Source organism: Boleophthalmus pectinirostris, unplaced genomic scaffold (assembly GCF_026225935.1).
Source record: "Boleophthalmus pectinirostris isolate CB_2022bp ecotype Guang Dong unplaced genomic scaffold, ASM2622593v1 HiC_scaffold_6, whole genome shotgun sequence".
Classification (NCBI taxonomy): Eukaryota; Metazoa; Chordata; class Actinopteri; order Gobiiformes; family Gobiidae; genus Boleophthalmus; species Boleophthalmus pectinirostris.
This window is the reverse complement of record NW_026571447.1, coordinates 23061987-23072204: the sequence shown is the minus strand read 5'-3', so window position 1 is coordinate 23072204 and position 10218 is coordinate 23061987. Positions and strand designations below refer to the sequence as shown.

General features: G+C 38.6%; 1 protein-coding gene across 1 annotated transcript; it reads right to left on the bottom strand.

Annotated features, from left to right (window-relative positions):
* Positions 1-1138: 1138 nt before the first annotated feature.
* Positions 1139-9706, bottom strand: LOC110171644 (lysophosphatidylcholine acyltransferase 1). Its single transcript, XM_020937393.2, has 14 exons — positions 9251-9706; positions 7943-8082; positions 7600-7814; positions 7056-7168; positions 6903-6963; positions 6746-6804; positions 6619-6653; positions 6315-6369; positions 6072-6154; positions 5689-5814; positions 4859-5012; positions 4628-4726; positions 4183-4324; positions 1139-4088 (listed from the first exon to the last, which is right to left on the bottom strand). The coding sequence occupies exons 1-14, from the start codon at positions 9365-9367 to the stop codon at positions 3865-3867; spliced, it is 1623 nt and encodes a 540-aa protein (XP_020793052.1). The 5' UTR covers positions 9368-9706; the 3' UTR covers positions 1139-3864.
* Between the last annotated feature and the right edge of the window lie 512 nt (positions 9707-10218).

The following is a 10218-nucleotide window of genomic DNA, read 5'->3' as shown; positions in this document are numbered from 1 at the left end:
CAAGTTTAATGACTATAGGCCTAGGCCTACTTGATTGTTAAATCTGCTAACCTGTGTTAAATAATTTATCTTTTCTGTGAATCAACAGATGAAAAGGACAAACTAACAAGGCCTAAGTTTAAAACTGGCCAAGCTTCAAATAAGTCACGTGGTCAGGGAATCTTAAAAAAACCTTTAATAACGTAAGTATGTGGATTGAAATGTATTGTTGCTTACCATGTCCAACTTAAACGATTCACTGTAGACACACGAAATCATAGTGCGCAATGTCAAGAGAGCACAGATAAAAAACAATGGCACAAACGCACACGCACACTAGGGCGCTCCCATTTCAAATCCCACACAAAGTACAAATAACTCAATCAGGCGTCTCCCCACGGACACATTTACGCGCCTCACGTCCAGACGTCTCGTTGTTTGCCAATCATAATGATCAATTGACCATTAATTCTCCGGGCCAGTGCGCGATCTCCGCGGCGCGCACACCTAAAGAGCAATCACCGCTGTGCCCTGGGCTCGTATCAGAAATCGTTGGGTTGGACTTAGCTCAGTTGGAATATGAGGTTTCCGATGGCGTCAAGACAACGACGGGGAAGACATAATCGAGTGCCTTGTTTTCGTAAACGTAACAGCTGGGGCCCAGACGGAATAAGTATACTGCAAAAAGGATGACAGCCTTTGCATGTTGGCCCTGTCTGGACTAGTTCTCTGGTTTACAGAGACATTTTCTACATGGCAGACTTAGAGCTCGAGGTCAAGCGCCAAAACTTTACGTCTGTGGCCAGACGTGTCAGAGGTCGAATAGCTACAGTCTTATAATTGGCAAAAACAATGTAAAATAACTAAGTTAAATAACATTAGAGGCAGAATACTTTTCAATTAATGCTGTTTAGAAGATCTTAAAGTCTCCACGGGTTCAACATTACAACACAATCTGTGTCTAGCCTAAATATAGGGTTAGAGCCTAACTTGACAAATGTACAATGGGTATGGTTGCGGACAGGCCACAAATGGTAATCATTAAAAAAAAAATCTTAAAAACCTGGCTAAGGTATCCCTGTAAAGGGAAATGTAGTATGTTAATACATGATTTAACATTCATGGATATGGTCTAAGCACACAGGCAGACACTGTCACATAAACTTTTTGATTATATTTTAATTCTGTATGAGTCACATTGACAAGTTTTCATAGCAGTCCATTTCAGACAAAATTCATAGCATCTTGCAGTATTGACTCTTCATCAAAATGCAATAATAAAATAAAACTTAGGTATAGAAAAATAAAGTAAAGCTGCAGAGAGAAACAGACACCAGTATGAGGCATAAGCCATCAAAGAGACATCACCCTGGCTGAGTACACAAGTCTCTCATCTTAGGCTCACCGCTGGATCAACTGGAATGAGCAGGCAGCAGTAGCATCAATATAGCTTTGTCTTGTTGCAAAGTTTACATTTTTCCAGAAAAAGACAAAAACAGCAGCCTCACCTCCAATGAGGTAGCTGAAACAAAAGTATATAAAACAAAGGTGAAGTAGTAGCCCAACAAACCCCAGCAACCCCAGAGCAGATAAGATCTGCAGAGCGTCTATAGAATTTAACACACATTCTGTAGGTAAAATTCACAGTCAATTTGCCTCTGGCATGCCCAAGTGTTTTCCAACAAATGACTTCAGTGTATACCCACTTCAGTCATCATGCAGTTGCAGTCAGTTTAATATTTCTACATTAATCTCAAAGAGAAAGTTGCTACTTTCCTATTGGTTCCCATTTTGTAACAAACACTTGATCTTTTCATATTACTAAAAGATACATGGAAAAAAAAATACTGTAACAAATGGTTCTAACATGTTATACAGTATTAAACATAATCTAAAGTGCAAGCAGAATACAAACACACAAAGGAGTAAAGGGGCAGTTCTCAAAACCATTGGATGATGGCGTGTGCAGTGTGAGCCATGGGGCCTATCATAGCGACTGTCTCCTCGAGGCTCAGCACTCAGGCTTGCCCAGTCCGACCTGCACACGGACTTGTAACAGAGTGGAGGAATATATCGTACAACAGTGTTCTGAGGAGTCTGATTGTGACAAGATTGTCTAGATACATTCTATTTTTTGAACAACACCCTAGATTCAAAAACCATTAGCTCCCTAATGAAATTTGCATGTTGATTTACGTACTTTACTCAGCAATAACCTGAATGATTTTAAATCACCTTGCACTATAGAATATAGAAAAACAAAACATGGTTCATTTAACTATCAGTACAATCTAGAGATCATAGATCTTTGACATGGCAGTGAAAATAAAATTCAGTCAAACAGTATATGTACATCAAAAATTCACAAAATGTCCTGCATTTGGAATGTTTGATACACATCAAGAGTTTTCTAAAATGTATACTTGAGAATGCTCAAGAAACTAAGATATTGCTTTGCTAATAGCAAAAATATGCACAAAAAAGGACTGGGAGCAGCCTCACTGAAGTAAAAGTCCTGCCATTTTAAAAAATAACTTGTGATAAAATGTCTAAAGTTGATTATTTTGTAAATTCTAACAGAAAACAACTTTCCCTTTTACCTATACAATATTGTTTGTGTTCTATGAAAATATACCTATGAGTAAATAACCATTTTTAATGCTGATTTTACTTGTTAGGACACTGTATATTTACATGGCTTAACATTTTGTTCTATGTAAACATACAGCCATCAGTTATTTAAATGAATGCTAAAATAAATGGCTAAGTTGAAATTCCTTCATTATAGAAATATTTCACTAAAATCTGCTAAAGACCTGGCAATATGTCCAAAATAACTTAACAAAAGTAAGAATACATGTACAACAGATGGGTATAAAAAGCACCCAGAGATTTACTTTGAAAACCTTTGGCCGGGCTCGCACAGGAAAATGTTCTCACTGTTGAAAAATAAATAAAAGTGGCAGTGTAATGCAGAAACAAAGTCATGAGTTGGTCAAGAATGGATGTGCTTCCCCTTTGAGCTGCTACAGCTTTTGACAAGATAAGGATGATACAAACAGTATGTGGCATGTGTTTTTGGTCCACAGGGTGCATTTGAAACAGACAGTTGTAGCAGTTTGCTGAAAAGAAAAGAAAAATAATCTAAGGAATATTTGGGAAGAACTGTATGGTATGGAAAAATACACATCCCTGTTACTGTCAAAAGTGATGACATCATATAGTTGATATATCATTTTTTTGTTGCTGAACCCTGAGCTAAATTAATGTGTGTATTTATAAATGCATTAACACGCTCACAGCAATTTTTGATTTAAAAAATTAGACATGAGTCACCTCGAATTTACCCGATGAAACTACCAGCTTCAAGAGGCTAGAATTGTCACTGGTGTCTCATTGTATAAATAAAGATTTGTCAAAGACGCTCAGAACAATGAGCTCATGCATTCTGCACTTTTAAGGTCACAAAGGCAGCTAACAGAGGAGTTTTAGAAATCTTAGAAACACAAGCCAAAAATCAAATACTGAATTGACTAATGTGTTCACTGTCCAGAGCTGGCATCTAATATCGTCTCCCTCCTTGAGTTTGCATGCACAAAGTGTGAGGGCACACAAAGATTTCTTCTGTGGGTGTTTTAAGTGCAAAGTCCAACTTTTGTATTTTTAAGAACCACCATTTGGCCTTTAGACAGTCTTTGATTTGACAAAATAAAAACCTGTGTATTATAACAAAAATATCTTGTTGAAAATAATTTTTAAAATATACGAATAAAACCTCAGGTAAGCTAACCATTGAAAGAATTCTTCCCTTTCTGCTATACATGTAACTGGTGTAGCACTTCACTCTCACCAGGAGAGTGCTGCTTGCTTAACTTCGCAGAACAGTTAATTGTGTTTCTTGAGTCCATCTGTTTTGCCATCACTAAAATCTGGGCAAAAGATACCGTTAGCAGTTTTGGTGGTGGCGATGCCAGGCAGGTTGAGACAGGCAAGGGAAGACAAACTTGGTTTCTTCTGGTGACATGGGCCTCTCTGGAGCTGTGGATTTACTACATACAAATACTCCTCATCGAACTCTGGGTTCTCCTCCACAAAGCACTTGAACATGTCTGTACACAAAAGACCACAAGAGGGTGCCAAACCCCAGAATTATGATACAATTAACCTCAAACCATATTTTGGTATTAAAAAGTATTTTCTTACCATATGTGACCTTCCCTGTGTCCTTTGAATCAATAGACGAGAAGAGGCGTGACACACTCAGGTTTGATACACCTAAAGCGGTCTTCAATATGACTGACAACTCAGTCTCTGTGATGGCTCCATTATTGTCTGACTCAAACATCTATGAATACAGAACCAGAATTTGTCAAATTTTGCAAGGGATCTAACACTATAATACTAAAAGTATAACTAATAATGCATCAGATTTATACAGCGCCTTTCAGTATAACCAAAGTGCTTTACAGTGCATCATTCATTCATTCGATACTGGCGTGGTAAGATATAACTGTAGTCACAGCTGCTCTGGGGTAGATGATAGAAGCAAGGCTGCTAATCTGTGCCTTCGGCCCCTCTGACTATCATCAATAACATACCACATTATACATTCAATGAACCTGGACAAAATCATTCCAACAAAACGCACCTTGAAGGCCAGTTTCAATGTCTCCATGGTTTTAGCAGGTCTGCATGCAACAGACAAGGCTATCACATATTCTCTGATATCAATACAGTTGTCTTCATGCTGTAACAAAAAACAAGCAAAACTTGTAAAACAGGTGAACAGATTACAAATTCCTAGTACATATTTCAACCGCACGACCACATTAGTAAAATACAATGATATAGTAAAATAAATGATCATTTTACACAGTACCTCATCAAAGAGAGCAAACATGTCACGCAGCATGTCAGAAACAGGCAAATCCAGAAATTGAGCAAAGTCCTCTAGACTTAGTTTTTGACCCTCCAGTTTCCTGGCTTTATTTCCATATTCCTGCAGCTCCTTCTCTGTGTTTTTTGATTTCAACCTGAAAAAGAAAAAGAAAAAAATGTTTAAGTAACAGACCTTAAAACTGTCTATCTCTGGATAATGTGCACACACTTTCATTTATTTAGACTATATTTACTGGGTACATTTATATGTCCAGTGCAAATGAGATAACCAACAAAAATCAAACAACACACCCATGTAATTATAAAACATTCAGATATGATATGTGATCATCAAAAACAACACCTATTAACGTGTCAGTTAATCAATGGATTGTTGTACTTTGAACAACAGATTTTAAGCATTTATACTTTATTGCATAATTTGCCTTGTCAAAACCTGCAAGGTGTGAACAATCAAAAAAGATCACATTACTTACATCAGATGTAACTGTTTAGTGTTTACATGACACTTCAATAATCTGATAACTCCAGAAACCAGATAATTTTTGGTGCGCACGTAAGCATAGCCAGAGTTTAGAAAGATAATTTCACTTGAAACCCAAGATCATAGATAAAACTGAATGAATGTTTTGAAGAAGTGGAGGTGGTCTTTGACTATTTCTTTCAAGAGCTAATCGCTGAAGCAAGCGTTAAAACTTGACACTGTATCATTATTCAGAAAATTATCTTATAAATCTTTTGAATTAACACATTTACCATCTACTCATCTAGTTTTAATTTTACTGGTGTGTCCCTATTTGTGTCCCTTACCCCAGCCTCCTGACAAGCTTGGCAAACTCCAACAGACAGGTGTCGACGGGCAGTCTGAGCTGGCCCTCTGCCATGGCCAGCTGGCAGTCTTCAAATGAGTAGTCTGTGATCGGGACCCCCAGGGCTCTAAGCACAGCATAGAGACACAACGACACTGGATCAATGTGTGAGCGCACAGATATCTCCCCAGTAATAATTCTGCCTGATAGAAGTAGTATGTAATAATCAACAACTATCAGGCCCATCAGTGGTATGACATCACATACATTCTTGAACAGAGAAAGGATAAAATCAGACATTGATGTAGCTGATAATTTATGTAGCAGAGCATGGATGTTCAGACTCCACACAACCATTACATTCTCTATTGTATTTGGACATACTTGGCCATAATCCGCCTCACATTAACAGCAAAGAGGGCTGGGTTCTTTTTCTCCTCCTCTGATGGTGAGTAGATAGGAAGAAACTAAAAACACAACACAAGAAATTGGTGATCAGGTTTCTTCTTTCTAAGTATAATCATTTGACAAGGTTTACACGTGCTAAAACACATAACTTTACGATAGAGTTAAACTGGCTGTTACAATTATAATACATCTTCTGTAAACAAACTGTGAAATGCTTACCTCTATTTCAAATTCATTGTGTAGCTGGCAAAGAGTAAGCCACAGAATTTTAAACCTGTTAAAAACATTTTAAGTCAGTAAAACAAACATTTGTAAGTATAGTTGTGTCATTAGTCAATTTAGTGCATTAATAATTAATTCACTCTGTTCCTATAAAACATGGATACAGGGTAGGTGGGTGAAGTAACATGCTATAGGGAATATATAAAACCATTAGTTTAGACTAAACAGCAAAACAACAGATTTGGGGGTGAAAATCTTTACCAAGGACAAAAATAGAATAAAGAAAAAGCAATATACTCACGCCCCAGGTCCTTGCCATGTCCATGTGATAGTGTCCTGAAAAAATTTAAATAAATATCATGAGAACATACACTATTTATAGCTGAAAGCATTATTGAGAAGCAAAAATGACCAGAATAATGCCTTACCAGTTTATTTGGATATCGAATAACTACAGGCTGTACTGGTACAGCTGGAATGAATGCACCTGTTGGACAAAAGACAAGAAGTAACATAATATTTTCAGGCCTTGGAAAAAGAACATTCTGAAGCACCCTTAATAAAGGTTGTAATACTTTAGCATACCTGGTTTAAAAGTAATCAGACAAGATCTGTTTGTGCATGTGCCTTCTGGAAATATCATTATCTATAGAAATATATACAGTTAGTCAAGCCATACAGCACATTTTCAATGGAGGATCTGTGATTGTTGTTGAAGAGCCATTTGATTTCACGCACCTGGGGCCAGTCACCTCCTGAGTGGGCTCTACGCTTGATCTCTTCAACTGTCATCTTTCTGGAGTTTTGGTCAGTTCTTGACACAAACACTGGTCGGATATACTTTATTAATGCTGAAAGTAAGAACAGACATTATATAACAGTGTGTGAAAAGATTTTCAACATTTATTAAATAAACATTGAATAGAGAAACAAAGTCAAAAAAGCACAGTCCAACTACAGTTTGCCTTGCTGGTGACTGGAGAGGATTAAAGATCTCCGAGACACTCCTCTCACGTCATTGTGGCTGATCAGGTCTAATCTGGATGCATGTGCACATGTAGTTGTCAAAGTTACAGGAAGCACATGACATCTTGCCACCAACAATTAACACATTAAGAGGAGCTATTAACAAAAAATACTTTGCAGCATAGAGCATGAACAAGAGAACCAAATATAAATTTACATGAGGTTCTAATTATGTAATAATCATAGTTTTAGGTCAAAATAAGAAAGAGGGTAAAGTAAGAGTTTTCAGATTTTGTGTGTGCCTCATAATACTTACTGCCCCAAAGGGGTATGTCCTTGCTTTCTGCCTTCATGACAATAGATGACATTGTCATTGTGACTGGAATGGCATCAAAATATGAAGAGTGGGGTGCCAAGGTCAAGATTGGTGCCTCAGTAGGCAATGCCCTTTGACCTTTTACAGAGATCCAATGGAACCCTCCTGCAAACCACATGACCCGCATGATGATCTTCAGAATGATGTCCACCAGTCTGAAAACAAACAAAACAAAAAAAAGTTAACCACACATCAGAATCAGAATAACAGTAATAACTTTGTTAGTGGCGAGGGCCAATAAATTGCACTACTATGCTCTAGAAAAAAATAACCATAGACCTACCTCCGCCAAAAACACTGAGGTTCGACCCCGTCTTCAGAGCGTCCTAATGTGGCCAAAAAGGCAAAAGGCCAGGCCAGCAGCATCATGAATGCAGCTATGAGCAGCCGGACAGGAAACAGTGTGACTGTCATTACTGCAATCTGCAAAAGGAAGACAAGAAATTAGATTCACGAAAATCCTTCAACATAACATACACAACAGTTAATTTGAAAGGATGCGCCTGGGAAGAGCCAGTTTCATCATTTCAAAACACTCTTTTTATTTGGCACATGGCATTTTATGTTTTGTTGAAAAGAATATCAAACCAATAATATGGTGGTATAATATGACACACTACACTCTCTGGTATTACACAGCAGTTGGCGGCAGCAGTGACTATTTATCTTACAGTGTTTTATGGCTCAGTGATAGCAGCACTTATCTTTTGTCAATATTAGTCTTGATAACACACACTACAGGGAGCAAAGCCCTAATCTGCTGAGAGCCCTTGTCTTTGGTCTGGCACCAATTTCACTGATAATACACACAGTTATGGTGTGCTGTACATATTAGTATGGATGGCAATCTCATCATTGCTATTCTTTCAGTGTGTCTAAATAATCTTGTCTAAAATATGATATGTCAGCATTGTGGCAAGGGAAATTTCCCAAATGTAGTTTTGGTGATGCATATATTTTGTTAATTTCCGGTTTATGTAATCAGTGAAGCGTTTGGACGAATGCAAAGTAGAAACAGATCACTGTGGCTTCCCCAGCTTCCACCTCATTGACCCTCTAACCACACGTGCGAGATGCTAGCTGAAAGGAATGTACTCTCTGACCATCAACAAAGCAACACGATTATAACATGTAGCCACCACCCCGAATCATGTTTGCATCAGGGGAAATGTGGCTCATGCCACATAAATGAAGCAATAGTGTCCAGTGCTGGCGTTAAACCTCTCATTAGTTTTAACGTTACATTCAGGGGGATAGGCCAAGCCCATCGCATCCAGTCGGCCATTGGAATAAAACTTCATTCAAGATGCTGTAAGAATTAGGTGTGGCTCAAATCGACGCAAACATTGTTGACATTACTCAAGATCATTTTAGGATTAAATGTTTGCATTTGGGCAATTGTACTTAAGACAACAGCTTGTGTAGAAGCAACATGTATGTGGCTAATATTAGCCAACGTGCTAACTGCTCAGCTGACTGAAGGGAACAGTTAATCATCAAGAAAAATGCCACCATGCACACGTGAGATGATGAAGTCGGCAAATGTTGCTCAGTAGCTGTGTGCAGCCTAAATATATATTATGTAATTTACCTTTGCTTTTTCCATAGGGGTGTATTTCAAGATGTGCACAAATGGATTTCTTGTCGGAGGGGCTTGGTCCATCTTCTTTCCGTCTCCTTCAGTGTTACGCTTATTTGGCAACCTCATTTTTCTGAAATTATACTAGGAGTAGATACAGCAGCTGTGTTTTTCTCTCATAAAATAAAGTAGAACTCCAGAGCAAGACACGGAAGCCCCTTCACGTCCGACGCAGTTTACTCTCTTGCACGATGGCTAATTTAAGAGGCAGTGTGTGCTATTAGCGTTATCTGCCCTTACAGGACAGCATGGAGGGATAATGGTCGGTCAGGGATTAGCTGGGGATATTCAAGTCGCCGAAATCTTGCTGCCTACTGTGCACACGACGCCTTCTTTAGCACGGTGTTTCCCATCCACCTCGTTAGCCCTGGATGCTAGCTGAGCCACGACTCCTCTCCGGGGTCAGTGCGCATGCGCGGCTGTAGCATCCTGAGATGCTGAACGTTCCTCATACAGATCATGGACATACAGACTGTGATGTTCCTGCACAACAGAGTAACACCATGTGAGTAAGACGCGGTGCAGGAGGCGCACCCCTGTTGGTCGGCTCTCCCCACAGATTGCTGTACAACTGCACCGTAGAAGTGTGTATTTTAGAACACAAAATATTTCTGTGGAACTAATAGTCAAATACTCTTTTAACTTGTATTTGAGGTTGTCGTAGTAATCAATATATCCAGTGGGGGGTGCCAATGTTCCATGTTAATAGGAGTAGGTCAGTAGTTTGATTCAGCGGCAACTACCCAATGGACGCAACAGTTTTCGCCTTAAATTTGGACATTATCGCAAAGCTCCAAAATCTTCAACAAAGGACAACAAAATGTCTGTAAATCCTCATTTAAAGGTGAGCCACATCCCTGATACATCCACTATGAATGTAAGTGTTGGCCTACAGGCTAACTAAACGCCTATCTTACTTA

Bases quoted from the DNA above. Each gene is read 5' to 3' on its own strand.
- LOC110171644 (XM_020937393.2), bottom strand. From the start codon at position 9,367: ATGAGGTTGCCAAATAAGCGTAACACTGAAGGAGACGGAAAGAAGATG. The intron at 5,013-5,688 runs GTAAGGGACACA...TTTCTTTTTCAG, and splicing joins AAGCTTGTCAGGAGGCTGGG to GTTGAAATCAAAAAACACAG. The intron at 4,325-4,627 runs GTGCGTTTTGTT...CTGTATTCATAG, and splicing joins CATTGAAACTGGCCTTCAAG to ATGTTTGAGTCAGACAATAA.